The following is a 20,961-nucleotide window of genomic DNA, read 5'->3' as shown; positions in this document are numbered from 1 at the left end:
AGAATACCGTTTTTGACAAGCACCCTACCAGTGTCATGTTCATGAATTCAATGAAATAGTCAACCTTTGTTTGTCTGTCGTATTGGAGGAAACTAATATTCATATTAGTTGCTTGTAGTAAAGTGTCCCCTGATAGGCATGCATTGGCTTACGTACATGACAAGCATCGTATGGGATATGTTACCAGGAAAGTTAGTTACCCGACATTGCAGGTAGATATTGAATGTACAAAATGCAAACACCTGTCTATTTCAAATATACATTTTCTTTTGCATGTAATTTGTATCTGTTACATTTTTTTATGTTTTATTTTTTACATACTTTCAGTTTCAGCCAACTATGGACTTCCTTGACCGGCCCCTTCCTTTGGCAGTGTGTTGATACTCATTACTTACAGAAAAAAGCAGATGGATATAATATAATCATTACTTTATTTTTATTGCATCATAACATACATATCATATATTATAAATGTGGATTTGTACACTACAATCTTCATTGTAACATGTTATAAAATATTCAGGCTCAAAAAACGAAGCACTAAAAACTTTACCAAACAGTTAACACATTTCATTGTTTGCCCATTGAGAAAAGAAAATGTAAAAAGAACATCTTCAACATAAGAACAAAACAAAAGAAGAGCCAAGCATAGACTGGTCACTGTTAAAACCACTAAGGGACAGATACAGTTACAAAGGCAGGGGGTAGTAGGGGGCACTCAGTTGCGCTTAATGCTGCATTCGTAACCAAGTGAGAAGTGGGAATTTACCACATACAACTGGGAAAAATCCACTTGAACGGCCCTCCAACTGGTAATTACTTGTGGGAAACTTGTCCACCATCCTGAGCTCCCCATTCTCCTACATGCTGACATCATCTACTAAGGATATAACCTCGATAATAGCATTTCCGGCAGTTAAATGCAACAAAACATTATTTATAAAAAATCTATTAATATGGTTTTTGAACACTATAATTTGTTTACAAGCGTGACAGCTGTATTTTTAGTTTATGTTTTTTGCAGCTTGTTGGCCATTAGTCAATCAGCGTTTCGACGACTTCAAAGCAGGATATTGCAACCAACTCGTTTTTTACGACTTCACAACTTGTAAATTCCCAACTCCCACTTGGTCACGAATGCTGCATTAGTCAAAAGATCTCCCTTTCTGTACTGACATCATGGTTAATATTCTAGTGTTGCCTACTGTTTCTTGTATACACATGGCAAGAGTATATGTTATGATACTTTGCCAAAGGGACTATTTTAGGAGAGAGCCAACACTACAGCAAACACAGTGGTCCAAACAAAGAAACATATTTTATTTATTTTTTATATATATTCATTACTTTTATATATTTAACCTTTATTTAACTAGGCACTACCTTGAATCAGATGGGACATTCCAAAATCTCTTCTTCCCTAATATTCAGCCAATAGCACGTGGCTCAATTGCAGTAGTGGTGAAACCCCAAAAATGGGTTAAGGATGATTGTTGACATGTAATGCCCTACATTGGCATTTTTTCTCATTTTTTCTAGACCAAAACACAAAATGTTGCACACCGTTACATGTCAACAATCATCCTTAACCCATTTTGTTTTTGTTTCACCACTACTGCACGTGCTATTGGCTGAATATTAAGGAAGAAGATACTTCGGAATGTCCTATCTGATTCAAGGCCGCGCCCTCAAATATATGTTTCAGAAATTGGCCATATCTTTAGTACAGATTCATGATCCACAGTACATGACATATTTATACATATACTTTATATATGTATAAATAACATACATTTTGTAATCCACCGTGAACGATCCCTCTACGTTTCCCCCAGGGAATGTGTTAAAACATTGCTGCAACAACAGTCAATATGTTGTTTCCATGGTTTCCCACAGAATACTGGGGGAGCTGAAGATTTAGTTATGTGACCAGACTCCATTTTGCAAGGCAACCCACTTCAGACCAACATATATATATCGTCCGAAGACACAGACAGCCTCGACAGCCTCGACTTTCGAACTCCCCCAAGCTCCTACTCAAAGTACACACTCGGACCACTCAATGGCAGTTTTAGGTGCTTCCGTTTTGGAGTTCAATGCCCACATACAGTATTTGGGTTCAAAAGCTGGCACAGCCAACAAACCTCACCACCACCGACTTAGTCAGCAGCTGGGCTATTTCTACAAGAGCACCGGAAAGGCTAGTTTCTGGATGATAAGACTTTGCTTCTCTTCTTTTTTTATTAATTTTTTAAAACTAGTTTCCCCCCACCCCAACCCCTCCCCTAAAACCCCCAAACCCCATTACAGAGGAAATATACACTTACATACATGTACATACTCTCACATACACACACACACACACACACACACGCAAACACACACATGTACAGTAACGCACAATTGGAACATAGATTAAACAGTTCACTGATTTCATGAAAAGCTGAGGAGTAAGTACATGTCAGTCAGAGCAGAACTAACCACTGATTGGTCCTGCACACGGACACTCCCCCGCCTGAGGAGAAATGGTTGTAACATAGCATCACCAGAAAGATCAAATCAGCTTTCTCCACATTGTTCATTCTTCAGAACAGAGCGTAAAATATGGAGAATTCCCCACAAAGCAGGGGAAGACAGAAAACTTACAGCAAGTTGGCTAAATAACAGGAATCATATTAACTTTATTGCAATTTCATGTCTGTTTCAGGAAACAGCCAGTTTGGCACTCTCTAACATAATTTGATTTCACAAGTTTGGTACAGACAGAGAAACCATATCAATATTATATCTGCCCAAGATATGTAAATATACAAACACATAAAAAAGTATATGAATGTTTTGCTTAATTTGTATGTATAAAATGAACAGTGTAGATTATCCTTGCTAGTCCTTGCAACCAATTAAGAACAAAATAAAAGACATACGCATGGTAATTCCAATAACATTGAAATTTGAACACACACGGATCATACATCAACAAATGTTGAAATGATAGATCTCCAGCATTTCACACATTGTAAATAACAAACAACACACAAAAACGTACAACCACAAAGTTAGTGACGTGCTTACAATGATCATACGCTGATCATGATCTAAGCACCGAACATGGACAATTGATTTAAGAATCAACATACCCAAAACCATTGTCCTGTTGTGACATATGAGGTAAAACGTTTATAAACCACCACTCCTCCACTCAAATAAGTGCCTCAGAGTCTATCCTATCCCTGATCAGTATTCTGCCCTCAGCTGTGCATATATTTCACAAGGCTTGATTGATTGACAGATTGTTGATTGGTTGATTTTTGTAGGCCAGATATAACCTCGGCCTAGGCTTTAGCTAGCCTGAGCCACCACATTGCCACCGTAGTTAGCTAGTGCTGCAACTCCAATAGGCCTAAGCCCTGTGATGCCTGGCCTTGGAATAGTCTAGGCCTGGGCTGGCCTGTGCTGTGAAGATGTGTGTGCAGGACAAACCAAGAGGTTAGGCAAGCTCAAAGAGGGAGTGGGAGAGATAAAGAGAGACCGAGAGAGACCAGGTTGTCGAAAAGAGGTGTCTGAGTGCAGTAGCCCCCACCCCGGCCCACTCAGGTCTTCCCCTCCTCTGCTCACCCCCCCATCTGTCCATCCATACCCTGCTAAGTCTCCTCATATGGAAATGTTGTGCTCTGTAAGAGATTTCTAAGGCAATGTCACATTACAGATCAAAATGTACAACACCTATACATTGTGCGGTTGTGGCGCGGGGGGGGGGGGGGGGGGGGGGGGGGGGGATTGGGGCTCTATAGGTTTAGGACAGTAGCCTCCATCACGATGGCAGGGTCCTCAATGTCTGCTTTACTCTGAACCATCCTCAGCTCCAGTTGAGGCGGGCTGGGTTTTCGGCCAGGCCCTGCTAAATCTGACAGGGAGAAGGAGATGGGGGAGGTGAATCACCCAGGGAAAGAGAAAAACAAAGACAGAAGGAGCAAATGAACGCTCAAGCATCTTAAACACGAAGCACATATACAGTGGGGCAAAAAAGTATTTAGTCAGCCACCAATTGTGCAAGTTCTCCCACTTAAAAAGATGAGAGAGGACTGTAATTTTCATCATAGGTACACTTCAACTATGACAGACAAAATGAGAAAAAAAATCCAGAAAATCACATTGTAGGATTTTTTATTAATTTATTTGCAAATTATGGTGGAAAATAAGTATTTGGTCAATAACAAAAGTTTATCTCAATACTTTGTTATATACCCTTTGTTGGCAATGACAGAGGTCAAACATTTTCTGTAAGTCTTCACAAGGTTTTCACACACTGTTGCTGGTATTTTGGCCCGTTCCTCCATGCAGATCTCCTCTAGAGCAGTGATGTTTTGGGGCTGTTGCTGGGCAACACAGACTTTCAACTCCCTCCAAAGAATTTCTATGGGGTTGAGATCTGGAGACTGGCTAGGCCACTCCAGGACCTTACGAAGCCACTCCTTCCACATTCTCCCAATCTTCTTCTTGATCAACCAAATGCTCTCTAGCAAACTTCAGACGGGCCTGGACATGTACTGGCTTAAGCAGGGGGACACGTCTGACACTGCAGGATTTGAGTCCCTGGCGGCATAGTGTGTTACTGATGGTAGGCTTTGTTACTCAGGTCCCAGCTTTCTGCAGGTCATTCACTAGGTCCCCCCGTGTGGTTCTGGGATTTTTGCTCACCATTCTTGTGATCATTTTGACCCCACGGGTGAGATCTTGCATGGAGCCCCAGATCGAGGGAGATTATCAGTGGTCTTGTATGTCTTCCATTTCCTAATAATTGCTCCCACAGTTGATTTCTTCAAACCAAGCTGCTTACCTATTGCAGATTCAGTCTTCCCAGCCTGGTGCAGGTCTACAATTTTGTTTCTGGTGTCCTTTGACAGCTCTTTGGTCTTCGCCATAGTGGAGTTTGGAGTGTGACTGTTTGAGGTTGTGGACTTTTATACTGATAACAAGTTCAAACAGGTGCCATTAATACAGGTAACGAGTGGAGGACAGAGGAGCCTCTTAAAGAAGAAGCTACAGGTCTGTGAGAGCCAGAAATCTTGCTTGTTTGTAGGTGACCAAATACTTATTTTCCACCATAATTTGCAAATAAATTCATAAAAAATCCTACAATGTGATTTTCTGGATTTTATTTCTCATTTTGTCTGTCATAGTTGAAGTGTACCTATGATGAAAATTACAGGCCTCTCATCTTTTTAAGTGGGAGAACTTGCACAATTGGTGGCTGACTAAATACTTTTTTGCCCCACTGTACACACAAACACTTCTTACAGTGAGTAAAATGATGCTTGCTTTTGTCTTACCGTGAGCATAGGAGATGGTCCTCTTGATAACGTGATGCATGACTGAGAAAGTCTTCTCACATGCAGTCTAACAGAGAGAGAGAGAGAGAGAGAGAGAGAGAGAGACAGAGAGAGACTTGTTTATCAAAGCAATGTTGAAACTTTCAAAAGAAATTAAGCTGCCATCCCGGTCTTTCTTTTACAATTGCGGTTTTAAAATCCTAGGACTGAGCACCCCTTCAGTGGTTCAGACAATTTTTTAAATATTGGTAAGAGCTCCAGCATATCACACCTATGAAGTTTGACCTTACCTTAAATATGGGGGAAGTTTGAATGGTGGGAACGTAGCTGACTGATTGAGATCACTATTATTCTAAGTATGATGCTGACAGTATCAGTGGTGAGCTTCAGCTATACAAGAGAGAGCTATAAAACCTAGAGGGTGCACCTCCAATCTATTCTATTGATTGCTTCTATGACAGCATGGGCAGCGCCATGGAAGGCCATTACTATCACACTCCGGGGTGAAGTTTCCCCTAGATCTAGGATGATCTTCCCCTTCCCCAATCTTAACCATTAGTGGGGGAAATGCGAAACTGACTCAAGATCAGCATGTAGGGTAGTGGTCACCAACCGGTCGATCGCGATTGGTCCATCTCCAAGCCATTCCTAGTCGATCACCAAACATTTCTGTAAAAAAACCCATGATAAAGCCTTGCGTTCCTCTTTAAAAAAAATAGTTTTTATGCTGTTGGCGGTAGGTGCACTTGATTCAGCAGCCCTAGCGCCGGTAAGGCAAAGTGTTACCATTTTGAACAATTTCACGTGTCTGAAGGTAGAACTCCGCCTACCCGGCAGGCCCAGAGAGCAAATCAAGTGCACCCATATGTCTACCGCTAGCCAATCACATAGCTCAAATCTCCGTGTCTACAGTTTCCTTGCGCCATAGACTGTAAAAAGAAGCCTCGAACGCACAGCAAAGTTGCTAATGTGAGATTCCAAAACGTTTAAAACCACGACTAGAGAGAGACTCAACGAATACAGCAAAGTGCTGATGTTTTTATAAGTATGTTCCTGTTTAAGTTGATATTCAGCACTGTCAACACTTTGTTCAACAGTTTTAAAAGTCATTAAATGTGTGTTCTCCCTACTTCCACTCACACTACAACCAGCACTGCAGCTGCAATAAATGAGTATCGCAAAGTGTTTCGATAAGCTTGCGTTGTTATTATTAGCGGCTTAGCAGTCTTTTTCTCTGTGGTCATAGGAGTAACATGAATTGGTGCATGAGGCAGAAATAATGCAGTGCGACTTGAGTTTCACCATCAGCTGGAAGACAGTGTCCCCTTTTCCGAGCGGAGGGAGGGAGAGAGGAGGGACGGTGAGTCGGGAAAGAGGCAACCTCAACGCTGCTCCCTCCCTCCCCTCAGATTGACCATCAGATGCAGGCCATCAGTCTAGTAAACAAACAAAAAAAGACCAAATTATTATGCTCACTCAGCTGTGCCTCACAAGGAATACAACAAATGATCTCTTACCAGTGTGATCATATACCTACATTTAAAAATGTAGATAATTAAAAAATGGCCTTAGAAGAACAACATTGGCAGGGCAATTGAAGTGTAGCCAATATGCAGTGATAATGTATTGGGCCTATAGCCTACTGCACAAACCTCATTACTACAGAACTGTTTTTAATTGGTTAATATTGCATAGGCGTACGTTTTTTAAGTCATGTTTTTAAAAGAATCTGAGTGGTAGATCTCGGCTTGCATTTTGATTGGTGACCAAAAGTCTAGGGGCAACTTCACCCTACACCTTACAATCACAGTCTTTTGTGCCAAATGAGCCCTCTAGGTTTTATAACTGGCTTTAGTACACACTGCAGACCTTGAGGTCGTTGGGGTAGTGGTGAGTCCAGGCCAGCAGCATCGCAGCAAACAGGTCCCCTGTCCCCACAAACACAGCGTCCACCTTGGGGATTTCCATACGAACCCTCTGGGTGGACTTGGTACCATCAGGCATCACTGGAGATGCAAGAAGAGGAAATGTTACACCAATGACCAATGATTCACAGATGGGACATATAACCATGACAGTTACATCAATTACTCATTGTCATTGTTAGTTTGCCCACCCTTGACCACACACACACACTTACACGTCCTCTGGCTGCCCAGGGACACAAGGAAGCGGTCACCCAGACGCGAGGGCAGGTCAGAGCTGGTGATGACCACCGTGTCAGGACCCATCTTATGGAGCAGGTCCATCACCTGGGGAAGGAGGCAGCAGCCAGGGGAAAAAGGTCAACTTCCTGCTACATTTAATGGAGCCACCTCCCTATTCAAAATCACATACTTAAAAAATGCACCCTTCTGTGCAGAGCCATGGTTGAGTTGTTAACACCCAGCACATATTCATGCCTCCCCAGCAGAGACAGGGCTTCAATCCCCGTCTCCACTCTTCTTGGGAACACAGATTTGGTCACAGATACCTTAAAATAAAAGGTAGGGGCGTGGATCAGAAAACCGGTCAGTATCTGGTGACCACCATGTCCCTTATGCAACGCAACACATCTACTTCGCATAGAGTTGATCAGGGCTGTTTATTGTGGCCTGTGGAATGTTGTCCCACTAATCATCAATGGCTGTGTGAAGATGCTAGATATTGGCGGGAACTGGAACACTCTGTCGTACATATCGATCCAGAGCATACCAAACATGCTCAATGGGTGACATGTCTGGTATGAGTATGCAGGCCTTGGAAGAACTGCAAAATGTTCAGCTTCCAGGAATTGTGTACAGATACTTGCGACATGGCGCCGTGCATTATCATGCTGAAACTTGAGGTGATGGCGACGGAGGAATGGCACGACAATGGACCTTAGGATCTCATCATTGTATCTCTGTGCATTGAAATTGCCATCGATAAAATGCAATTGTTTTCTGTGTCCGTAGCTTATGCCTGCCCATACCATAACCCCACCATGGGGCACTCTGTTCACAATGTTGACATCAGCAAACCGCTCACCCACACAACGCCATATACGCTGTCTGCCATCTGCCCGGTACAGATGTGAAACCGGGATTCATCCATGAAGAGCACACTTCTCCAACTTGCCAGTGACTATCGAAGGTGAGCATTTGCCCACTGAAGTCGGTTACAACGCCAAACTGCAGTGAGGTCAAGACACTGGTGAGGATGACGAGCACACAGATGAGCTTCCCTGAGACGGTTTTGACAGTTTCTATTCGGTTGTGCAAACACAGTTTGATCAGCTGTCCAGGGGGCTGGTCTCAGACGATCCCGCAGGTGAAGAAGCTGGATGTGGAGGTCCTGGACTGGCGTGATTACACGTGGTCTGCGGTTGTGAGGCCCGACGGACGAACTGCCAAATTCTCTAAAACGATGTTGGAGGCGGCTTATAGTAGAGAAATTAACATTCAATTATCTAGCAACATCTCTGGTCGACATTCCTGCAGTCAGCATGCTAATAGCACACTCCCTCAAATTTGAGACATTTGTGTCATTGTGTTGTGTGACAAAACTTCACATTTTAGAGTGGCCTTTTATTGTCCCCAGCACAAGGTGTACCTGTGTAATGATCATGCTATTTTATCAGCTTCTTGATATGCCACACCTGTCAGTTGGATGGATTATCTTGGCAAAGGAGAAATGCTCAGAAACAGGGATGTAAACATATTTGTGCGTATGGAACATTTCTGGGATATTTTATTTCAGCTCATGAAAAATGGGACCAACACTTTACATGTTGTGTTTATTTTAGTTCAGTGTAATAAAGCATAAAACATATGGTAAAAGTTCCACTCTCCTTATATTTTTTAAACAATGGGGGGGATGCCATCTGCTTACTTACATATCAGTGAATACCTCAAGGAAGGAAGAATCCATTTTATTGGTATTCAAACATGGCCCATGGATTATGGACAAAGTTCGACATGACTTGAGGACAACTTTGCAACATAATATATATGTTGCATGGTCTATGGTAAGACTCACCTCCACTGCATCTTTCTCTGTGCTAATGTTCTTCCCTGTCAGGAGCCTGGAGGACAAATACGGGCACATTAATAAGGTCACACACAAACATGCCCATGCTAATTTAACCTTGAAACCAGAGGAGGCTGGTGGGAGGAGGAGCTATAGGAGGATGGGCTCATTGTAATGGCTGGAATGGAATAAATGGAACGGTATCAAACACATCCGTTCCATTGAATCCATTCCAGCCATTACAATGAGCCCGTCCTCCTATAGCTTCCCCCCACCAGCCTCCTCTGCTTGACACTAACACCACATTCATTGTAAACAGCAACCGACAAACAGTCTAAGGAAGAGACTGTTTAGTGTTCTACTATAGTGTTCTAGTGGCCATAGTGAGAGACAGTGAGCAACATTTACGCCATCATCTCCAGGCTAAACGACTGAGACTATCATTAGGCTGTGGAAACACCTCAAGACACAACGTACAGTATATTATTATTCATCTGTATCCACCAGAGGGACCCTGTGCACCGGTAGACCTGGGATTGCAGTGATGAGCAGAGGAGGTGGTTTAGAAGTAGGGTTGAAAGGAGCGAGGGGAGAAGCAGTGGCGCACACATAAACCAACACAGAGCCCACACAAACCAGCACAGAACACACAAACCAACACAGCCCACACAAACCAACACAGCCCACACGAACCAACACAGCCCACTCGAACCAACACAGCCCACACGAACCAACACAGCCCACACAAACCAACACAGCCCACACAAACCAACACAGCCCACACAAACCAACACAGCCCACACAAACCAACACAGCCCACACAAACCAACACAGCCCACACAAACCAACACAGCCCACACAAACCAGCACAGCCCACACAAACCAACACAGCCCACACAAACCAACACAGCCCACACAAACCAACACAGCCCACACAAACCAACATAGCCCGCACAAACCAACACAGCCCGCACAAACCAACACAGCCCGCACAAACCAACACAGCCCAAACAAACCAACACAGCACACACAAACCAACACAGCACACACAAACCAACACAGCACACACAAACCAACACAGCACACACAAACCAACACAGGAAAAATTATGGAGGAATGCAGACAAACACAGAGAGGAGTGACTGGGTATCACTCAGCTTAGCAGCCATCTTACTGACATGCTACACGCCATACATAGCACTTTGGTGTATCTGCCATTCAGTTGATAGGATATTGAGTAAAATTACATCAATGTAGCTGATTAGGATGTGGATGAGGCTTAGTGACAGTGATAGTAACAGATACGATACAGTCCCTGTGGTGATTTAACTCTCCGTCTCGCTCTCTCACACACACACACACAGCAGCTGTATACAGTGCCTTGCGAAAGTATTCGGCCCCCTTGAACTTTGCGACCTTTTTCCACATTTCAGGCTTCAAACATAAAGATATAAAACTGTATTTTTTTGTGAAGAATCAACAACAAGTGAGACACAATCATGAAGTGGAACGACATTTATTGGATATTTCAAACTTTTTTAACAAATCAAAAACTGAAAAATTGGGCGTGCAAAATTATTCAGCCCCTTTACTTTCAGTGCAGCAAACTCTCTCCAGAAGTTCAGTGAGGATCTCTGAATGATCCAATGTTGACCTAAATGACTAATGATGAGAAATACAATCAAGTCTCCGTATAAATGCACCTGCACTGTGATAGTCTCAGAGGTTCGTTAAAAGCGCAGAAAGCATCATGAAGAACAAGGAACACACCAGGCAGGTCCGAGATACTGTTGTGAAGACGTTTAAAGCCGGATTTGGATACAAAAATATTTCCCAAGCTTTAAACATCCCAAGGAGCACTGTGCAAGCGATAATATTGAAATGGAAGGAGTATCAGACCACTGCAAATCTACCAAGACCTGGCCGTCCCTCTAAACTTTCAGCTCATACAAGGAGAAGACTGATCAGAGATGCAGCCAAGAGGCCCATGATCACTCTGGATGAACTGCAGAGATCTACAGCTGAGGTGGGAGACTCTGTCCATAGGACAACAATCAGTCGTATATTGCACAAATCTGGCCTTTATGGAAGAGTGGCAAGAAGAAAGCCATTTCGTAAAGATATCCATAAAAAGTGTTGTTTAAAGTTTGCCACAAGCCACCTGGGAGACACACCAAACATGTGGAAGAAGGTGCTCTGGTCAGATGAAACCAAAATTGAACTTTTTGGCAACAATGCAAAATGTTATGTTTGGCGTAAAAGCAACACAGCTGAACACACCATCCCCACTGTCAAACATGGTGGTGGCAGCATCATGGTTTGGGCCTGCTTTTCTTCAGCAGGGACAGGGAAGATGGTTAAAATTGATGGGAAGGTGGATGGAGCCAAATACAGGACCATTCTGGAGGAAAACCTGATGGAGTCTGCAAAAGACCTGAGACTGGGAAGGAGATTTGTCTTCCAACAAGACAATGATCCAAAACATAAAGCAAAATCTACAATGGAATGGTTCAAAAATAAACATATCCAGGTGTTAGAATGGCCAAGTCAAAGTCCAGACCTGAATCCAATCGAGAATCTGTGGAAAGAACTGAAAACTGCTGTTCACAAATGCTCTCCATCCAACCTCACTGAGCTCGAGCTGTTTTGCAAGGAGGAATGGGGAAAAAAATCTCTCGATGTGCAAAACTGATAGAGACATACCCCAAGAGACTTACAGCTGTAATCGCAGCAAAAGGTGGCGCTACAAAGTATTAACTTAAGGGGGCTGAATAATTTTGCACGCCCAATTTTTCAGTTTTTGATTTGTTAAAAAAGTTTGAAATATCCAATAAATGTCGTTCCACTTCATGATTGTGTCCCACTTGTTGTTGATTCTTCACAAAAAAATACAGTTTTATATCTTTATGTTTGAAGCCTGAAATGTGGCAAAAGGTCGCAAAGTTCAAGGGGGCCGAATACTTTCGCAAGGCACTGTAGATTCACTACTACTCACTCTGCTTCAAACTGATTGGGTGTGATGATGTCGGCCACTGGCACCACCTTGTTCTTGTAGACTGGGTGCAGGTTCTCTGGAACGTACTGGAGACAGAAAGAAACACATCAGTACCGGTGAGCAGCCACGCACTTACGTACGCGCGCGCGCACACACACACACACACACACACACACACAAACACACACACACACACACACACACACACACACACACACACACACACACACACACACACACACACACACACACACACACACACACACACACACACACACACACACACACACACACACACACACACACACACACACACACACACACCACACACACACACACACACACACACACACAGGGTGCATCTCAATCACCTGAAGTGACTGCCTCTCCTCATCAGCCCTTATTTATCTACACCGAGCTGAAATTTCTGCATAGCTCAGATCAGAGCAGACGAAAAAAAGGGGACGAGGAAAGGAAGCAACTTTAGACTACTGAGATGCATAACAAGGAAAGGATGGATGTTTTGAGTCAATCAGAATGATGAGCACAACAAGTATACACACCATTTCTCAATGTCACTATATACAAACATTATGCATGTATGCCCTTCTGCTCTCTCTACCTATCAAACACACACACACAAATACTAGTGTACGCACACACACGCACACTGTAACGCGTACGCACGCACGCACAGTGAGTCACAATCGAGCAAATTATTCCGCATAATTCTCTCTGTACAGACAGCGAGGGCAGCTCCGCTCATGCTAATTTCTTCTGTCACTGTGAAATGAGATGCGGTCTATCCTTCCCCAATCCACAACACACACAGCATACGCACGTCACACACACACACACACACACACACCATGATGCAACAATGACATCATGTCGACTGATCCCTGATGCTCAGCCCATAAAGGTAAAGAAGAGATTCCAGTAAGAGATGGGGGAGCGCGATAGAGGTGAGAGAGACGGGGACAGGAAGTGACACAGGGAGAGACAGACAGAGAAAGGACAAGGGATAACAGAAAGTGAAAGTGGGGTTCTAAGTCCGCAGTCACATTGCGGATTTTGTGTCTGAAAAATTTGCCAGTGGTTTTCCAACGGACAACGGAGATAGTTATCCATCAAAAAGGGCTCAATATGCCTTTTTACATCCGAAAATAGTTGACTTGAATTGAACTTTTGCCTGACAGACAAAAACAGGCAATCGATGAATGCATATAGGATTTCCGTTTATGTGTTCTCAGTGTGGCTGCGGGGTCTTAGGTTTGACTCATTGGTTCAGGTAAAGCTGAAGGTCAGCGTTGCCCCATTTAATGAGATTGAGCAGGAGTAGTGACATCACTTACTAGTACCATCTGATCACCCATTAAAGGCACAGTACTCTCTGGTGGCCTGGATTGTGTAGGATACATACCTACCAATGTCAGTGTGGGTTCAAATCCGACCCACTGTCTATGATGAACTCTTCCAATCTTACCCACTATTATATTTTCATAGTCTTTTCTGCTCTGTTCAATAAAACATATGAAATACAGGCAGCGTAACACAAAAACACAAAGTACTCACCATGGAGCCATGGTCCCCCAGCACCGGGTCACACACTGAAAAGGCAAACGAGAACACGCTCAACCTCTTAACACAGATCTCTCAGGTTTCACACAGACATTACAGATGTTTTGCATCGAAGTGAAGCTGACCCAAGATGTCTTCCGATTATGTTCATCGTCAGCTAATTACGTCAAAACACCTGGGTTGTATTCACTAGACGCCAAAACGGAGGATAACGGGACGAAATGGGGATGGACGTCATGGACAAAGAAATTCTTGTTTTCATTTTCCGTTGCAAAACGTGTTGCTATGTTGTGCACTAATGCATACGACACTGCCCTCGGAACAGACTGTAAACACGCCCTACAGCAGTTTCATTCATCCCGCTCCTACATGCTGTTCAACTAATTTCCACGGAAATGCATGGGCGTTATTAAATGATGTCAACTTTAATCTTAATTAGCAGCTTAATGAAGAATGATTTACTTTGGACTCGCTGAAACAGACACAACTGTCCTGTCAGCGCTTTTTCTAAACGCAGCAAGGGCTTAAGGCGTCCGCATACTTAATGTTCAGTTTGCTTCTTGGAGAACTCAGTTAGGAGAAACAAACGTCTGAGCTCGCATACTCCCCTTAAGACCTTTACTTGAAAAAAGGGGGAAAAAGCAGCAATATCACTGTTGTTTGTCCCTATTGAGCAACCATAGCAACAACATACCCAGTAACCCTTCCTCAAAATAAAAATAGTACAAAAAAAAAAAAAATAGTACATTACAACCTTATTCGAAAATGGATTAAATAAACATTTTCCTCATCAATCTACACACAATACCCCATAATGATAAATTATCAACAGTATTCAGACCCTTTGCTATGAGACTCGAAATTGAGCTCAGCTGCATCCTGTTTCATCTTTGAGATGTTTCTACAACTTGATTGGAGTTCAACTGTGATAAATTCAATTGATTGGACATGATTTGGAAAGGCACACACCTGTCTATATAAGGTCCCACAGTTGACAGTGCATGTCAGAGAAAAAACCAAGCCATGAGGTTGAAGGATTTGTCCGGAGAGCTTCGAGACAGAATTGTGTCGAGGCACAAATCTGGGGAAGGGTACCAACAAATGTATGCAGCATTGAAGGTCCACAAGAACACAGTGGTCTCCATCATTCTTAAATGGAAGAAGTTTGGAACCACCAAGACTCTTCCTAGAGCTGGCCGCCCGGCCAAACTGAGCAATCGGGGGAGAAGGGCCTTGGTCAGGGAGGTGACCAATAACCCAATGGTTCCTCTTTGGAGAGGAACCACCTTCCAGAAGGACAACCATCTCTGCAGCACTCCACCAATCAGGCCTTCATGGTAGTGGCCAGACGGAAGCCACTCCTCAGTAAAAGGCACATGACAGCCCGCTTGGAGTTTACCAATAGGCACATAATGACTCTCAGACCATGAGAAACAAGATTCTCTGGTCTGATGAAACCAAGATTAAACTCTTTTTGGCCTGAAGGTCAAGCGTTACGTTTGGAGGAAACCTGGTACCATCCCTACGGTGAAGCATGGTGGTGGCAGCATCATCCTCTGGGGATGTTTTTCAGCGGCAGGGAATGGGAGACTAGTCAGGAACAAAGAAATGGCGCAAAGTACAGAGAGATCCTTGATGAGGATCTGCAGAGAAGAATGGGAGACACTCCCCAAGTGCCAGGTTTATAGCATCATACCCAAGAAAACTCAAGGCTGTAATCGCTGCAAAAGGTGCTTCAACAAAGTATTGAGTAAAGGGCCTGAATACTTATGTAAATGTCATAATTCAGGTTTTATTTTTAATACATTTGCAAACATTTCTAAAATAAAATGGGTTTTGCTTTGCGATGATGGATTATTGTGTGTAGATTGATGAGGGGGAAAACGATTTAATCCATTTGAGAATAAGGCTATAACGTAACAAAATGTGGAAAAAGTCAAAGGGTCTGAATACATTCCAAATGCACCGTGAATCAAGGTAAGTCATTAATTTGGCAGTTTTTGCAGAAGAAGTCTTACTCACACAATGTTACATCTGACTAAGATGTTTGGTGCAGTATTTCTCATGTGAACAGATTTTTATGAAAACTAGTCGTCTCTTGTTGAATGACAACACTTCCTGTTCCCACTCCTTCTAGGAGTAGTACTGTTGACCAATCACAGACAAAGGGGGCTAGACTTCAGCTACCGAACTTCGGCTTGCCTCAGGAAAAAATGTTGTGTGCACGAACAGCCCAAAAAGAACCTGCCGAAGACCAAAACAAACAAAATATTGTCATAATATAGGCATGAACTGTTTCGACTGGGAAACATATGGTAAGCGTTATTCCACATCAAGTTTGTCATTACCCTGGAACCCGGATGAAGGCAGCTTAGCTGTCGAATAACAGGTTATATCAAATGTATTGCTTCGGAGCCATGAGTATCTTTTCTTTGCTACATGTCCTTACGCTTCTACCAACTCAAACCTGAAGACGATGATACAACAGCTAGGGCCTGGAGTGTTCCAGACCAGTTCAACCTGGTCAGGTCAGGTGGTCAGGAAAAACTCTTGGCCCTAACAATAATCCATACTGGCATCTTGAACTTGTGATTAGCAGTGGTCGAACCCCACCCTGTTGATTTGAACAGATGTGTGAGACACACACACACACATAGGGTTGACATAGCGAGGGATACACACCATACACAAGGTTAGGATTGGCCCTCTTCAGCTCTTGTACGATGTCCACAACCATCTCCAGAAAGGAAGTGTCTCGAGTGTACCCTGAGGGGCGAAGAGGATTCTGGGTCAAAGCAAACTCCTCAATGTCTCAATAAAGTTTTATACAGTTCACTGCAGACAAAACCAACCTCTCACCCAGGGCTCTAATGAAAGGATCGGGGATCATGGTGTGACAGTGTGTGTGTGTGTGTCAAATCAAATCAAATTTTATTTATCACATAAACATGGTTAGCAGATGTTAATGCGAGTGTAGCGAAATGTTTGTGCTTCTAGTTCTGACAATGCAGTAATAACCAACGCGTAATCTAACCTAACAATTCCACAACTACTACCTTGTAAGTGTAAAGGGATAAATAATATGTACATAAAGATATATGAATGAGTGATTGTACAGAACGGCATAGGCAAGATTCAGTAGATGGTATAGAGTACAGTATATACATATGAGATGAGTAATGTAGGGTATGTAAACATTATATTAAGTGGCATTGTTTAAAGTGGCTAATGATACATTTTTTACATCAATTTCCATTATTAAAGTGGCTGGAGTTGAGTCGGTATGTTGGCAGCAGCCACTCGATGTTAGTAGTGGCTGTTTAACAGTCTGATGGCATAGGGATAGAAGCTGTTTTTCAGTCTCTCGGTCCCTGCTTTGATGCACCTGTACTGACCTCGTCTTCTGGATGATAGCGGGGTGAACAGGCAGTGGCTTGGGTGGTTGTTGTCCTCGATGATCTTTATGGCCTTCCTGTGACATCGGGTGGTGTAGGTATCCTGGAGGGCAGGTAGTTTGCCCCCGGTGATGCGTTGTGCAGACCTCACTACCCTCTAGAGAGCCTTACAGTTGTGGGCGGAGCAGTTGCCGAACCAGGCAGTGATACAGCCCGACAGGATGCTCTCGATTGTGTATCTGTAAAAGTTTGTGAGTGCTTTTGGTGACAAGCCAAATTCCTTCAGCCTCCTGAGGTTGAAGAGGCGCTGCTGCGCCTTCTTCACGACGCTGTCTGTGTGGGTGGACCAATTCAGTTTGTCCGTGATGTGTACGCCGAGGAACTTAAAACTTATACCCTCTCCACTACTGTCCCGTCGATGTGGATAGGGGGGTGCTCCCTCTGCTGTTTCCTGAAGTCCAAGATCATCTCCTTTGTTTTGTTGACGTTGAGTGTGAGGTTATTTTCCTGACACCACACTCCGAGGGCCCTCACCTCCTCCCTGTAGGCCGTCTCGTCGTTGTTGGTAATCAAGCCTACCACTGTAGTGTCGTCCGCAAACTTGATGATTGAGTTGGAGGTGTGCATGGCCACGCACTAGTGGGTGAACAGGGAGTACAGGAGAGGGGTCAGAACGCACCCTTTTAGGGCCCCAGTGTTGAGGATCAGCGGGGTGGAGATGTTGTTCCCTACCCTCACCACCTGGGGGCAGCCCGTCAGGAAGTCCAATACCCAGTTGCACAGGGCGGGGTCGAGACCCAGGGTCTCGAGCTTGATGACGAGTTTGGAGGGTACTGTGGTATTAAATGCTGAGCTGTAGTCGATGAACAGCATTCTCACATCGGTATTCCTCTTGTCCAGATGGGTTAGGGCAGTGTGCAGTGTGGTTGCGATTGCGTCGTCTGTGGACCTATTGGGGCGGTAAGCAAATTGGAGTGGGTCTAGGGTGTCAGGTAGGCTGGAGGTGATATGGTCCTTGACTAGTCTCTCAAAGCACTTCATGATGATGGTAGTCGTTTGGCTCAGTTACCTTAGCTCTCTTGGGAACAGGAACAATGGTGGCCCTCTTGAAGCATGTGGGGACAGCAGACTGGGATAAGGATTGATTGAATATGTCCCTAAACACACCAGCCAGCTGGTCTGCGCATGCTCTGAGGGTGCGGCTGGGGATGCCGTCTGGGCCTTCAGCCTTGCGAGGGTTAACACGTTTAAATGTTTTACTCACGTCGGCTCCAGTGAAGGAGAGTCCGCATGTTTTGGTAGCGGGCCGTGTCAGTGGCACTGTATTTTCCGCAAAGCGAGCAAAAAAGTTGTTAAGTCTGTCTGGGAGCAGGACATCCTGGTCCGCGACGGGACTGTTTTTTTTTTTGTAATCCGTGATTGACTGTAGACCCTGCCACGAACCTCTTGTGTCTGAGCCGTTGAATTGCAACTCTACTTTGTCTCTATACTGACGCTTAGCTTGTATGATTGCCTTGCCGAGGGAATAGTTACACTGTTTATATTCGGTCATGTTTCCGGTCTCCTTGCCCTGGTTAAAAGCAGTGGATCACGCTTGTGTGTGTGTGTGTGTGTGTGTGTGTGTGTGTGTGTGTGTGTGTGTGTGTGTGTGTGTGTGTGCGTGAGCAGGACCTGCTGACACTGCAGTGCTGGCTGTACATACAGTACGTGGGAGATAAGGGCCAGAAGAGAGGAAGATGATTCAATGGGAATGCTGATGTAAGGCTTGTTTGCGTGTGTGCCTCACTTTTGTGCTCGGCCACAAGGCTCTCAGTGAGGGAAAGCCCATGTCCTTATGGCTGATTTAAACACACAGGGACTAACTGTCTCAACACCTATTCCCTTTCTAGCCCCTAACCCGAGTTTTCGCCAATCTGAAGGGTCTGGATAGGTATGAGTATAAATAACGACACACTGCTTGCTTAGCGACTACCGCTTCCTCCTAATTTTGGCTCATACCGAAGGCCCGAACCCAGGACCTCTGCCTTGCAAACATACCTCCCTCCTGAAGCTAGCTATTAGACAGCGCAAGTGGGGACACTTCAGGCTAAGGAGTGAGTTTCACACATCTCCATGCACAATACGAGCAGTGTATTAGTTGAGCTTCCCCCATATTTCTAACTTTTGACCGATCTGTAAATGACGAAGATTTAGGGCCATGGGAAGAGTTGGGAAAAGGGAGCAAATTGGCACGGCTAGATTTTAACTCAAACTCCACTTATTCAGGTTATCCACCTATTGGATGATAAACACAGAGTACTTCATGCCATGTATCTGACCGCAGAGACATCTGTAAGTCCCATTTGTAGGCTATGTTTCTTACAGACAAAGTTTCAACTGACAAACCTAAGAGTCTACTAAAGGTGAACCTTTTCATTGTTGGTATTATACAGTATGTAACCTAACTGATGTGATTTTTAGCCGCACTTAAGTCTCAACTACTGTATCCATGATATCTACTCTAGTGTGTCCGTAACGATTACTTCCAAATGTCTAGCAGTCTGTCTTAATAAAAGAGCTGACCAACCAATAGTCTGCTTACTAGAATGTAGCTGTTCCAACACATTCCTGTTTGGCAACATTTCACACCTCGACAGATTCACAAGGACTCGGAGAGAATAAAACCATGACCTTCACTCTCTCCTCTCCTCTTCTCTTCTCTTCTCTCCCTTATTGTCTGCTCCCTCTTTCTCTTTCTCTCTCCCTCTCTCTTCTTTTCTCCTCTCCCTCTCAAGGTGATAGGAGAGGAGACGTAATCCATCAGGGAGTGCGAGCGTTTCTGTTCCGTTTCTCTCTCTCTGGGCCAGGGCTAGCAGAGCACGACGGCTACCACAGAACAGTGGCTGGGAGCGAACATCTGACAGCCTGACTGACATTAGGTTCTGTAAACCCTGCAGCCTGACACCATCTCTGTCTGGGTGACCTCATGAGGCTCATGTCCATCAACTGCTTCCTGTGTTCTCCCTGGAAAGCTGCAGAGGGAGCCGAGGACTGATGAGAACAACATCTGTCTGAAGAGAATTTAGGCCTTGACCAGAAGCAGGCACTCTCTGAAGCTATTGACTTAGCTAGCCGCTCTCTATGAAAAATGTCTTCAGCTAGCTAACTGTTATCTCCTTTTTTTATTGTTTATTTTTTGTCTGTATACTGCAATTCAGCTTTTAGCAGTGAATGTGTCCCAAGACAGTCTAAACAACATAAATAAATACTTGATATAAACTAACAACCATCCCCAGTCTGCTAGCACTGCTAGCGCTAGCCTTCACTTCTTTCTGTGTGTGAGTCTCACCTGTGAGAACATAGTCGTAGTGGTGGACGTTGTTGAGCTTGATCCCCTCGTAGAGGACGTGCAGCTCGTCCGCGGTCAGCACCTGGCCTTTCCAGTGAGAGTAGCCTTGGGACAGAGGTCAGGGGTTAGAGGTCAGGGAGACAACTCCACAAAAGAGTGACAACACTTCCCCTGTAATGGATTTAACAATGGTGAAAACTCCCTCCACCAATGCTTTTAAATCTATGACGGGGATTGAACCAGTGCAACTTTGAGGAAAGTGTGGAGAATCGGGACGCAATCAGAACAACTGACAGTTGACAACATAGGCTAGTATCTTCATTCATTTCTATGGTTTAAATG

General features: G+C 44.1%; 1 protein-coding gene across 3 annotated transcripts in view; it reads right to left on the bottom strand.

Annotated features, from left to right (window-relative positions):
- Window positions 1-414: 414 nt before the first annotated feature.
- The window catches only part of pdxkb (pyridoxal (pyridoxine, vitamin B6) kinase b), a 33,628-nt gene continuing 13,081 nt past the window's right edge, over window positions 415-20,961 (bottom strand). Inside the window, exons 3-11 of one of the 3 annotated variants that reach the window (XM_036983043.1) lie at window positions 20,620-20,724; window positions 16,579-16,662; window positions 13,891-13,925; window positions 12,316-12,401; window positions 9,330-9,375; window positions 7,471-7,582; window positions 7,200-7,336; window positions 5,331-5,397; window positions 415-3,904 (exon numbers count right to left, since the gene is read on the bottom strand). In XM_036983043.1, coding sequence (XP_036838938.1) covers window positions 3,786-3,904; window positions 5,331-5,397; window positions 7,200-7,336; window positions 7,471-7,582; window positions 9,330-9,375; window positions 12,316-12,401; window positions 13,891-13,925; window positions 16,579-16,662; window positions 20,620-20,724 — 791 coding nt within the window. In that variant the 3' untranslated portion in view covers window positions 415-3,785. Of the gene's footprint in view, window positions 3,905-5,330; window positions 6,767-7,199; window positions 7,337-7,470; window positions 7,583-9,329; window positions 9,376-12,315; window positions 12,402-13,890; window positions 13,926-16,578; window positions 16,663-20,619; window positions 20,725-20,961 lie in introns of all 3 variants that reach the window. The other 2 variants (XR_005052556.1, XM_036983044.1) reach the window with 2 other exon arrangements.

Source organism: Oncorhynchus mykiss, chromosome 7 (genome assembly GCF_013265735.2).
Source record: "Oncorhynchus mykiss isolate Arlee chromosome 7, USDA_OmykA_1.1, whole genome shotgun sequence".
In the NCBI taxonomy this organism is placed as follows: Eukaryota; Metazoa; Chordata; class Actinopteri; order Salmoniformes; family Salmonidae; genus Oncorhynchus; species Oncorhynchus mykiss.
Note: the sequence above shows the minus strand (reverse complement) of the source record. Positions and strands in the feature narration are given on the sequence as shown.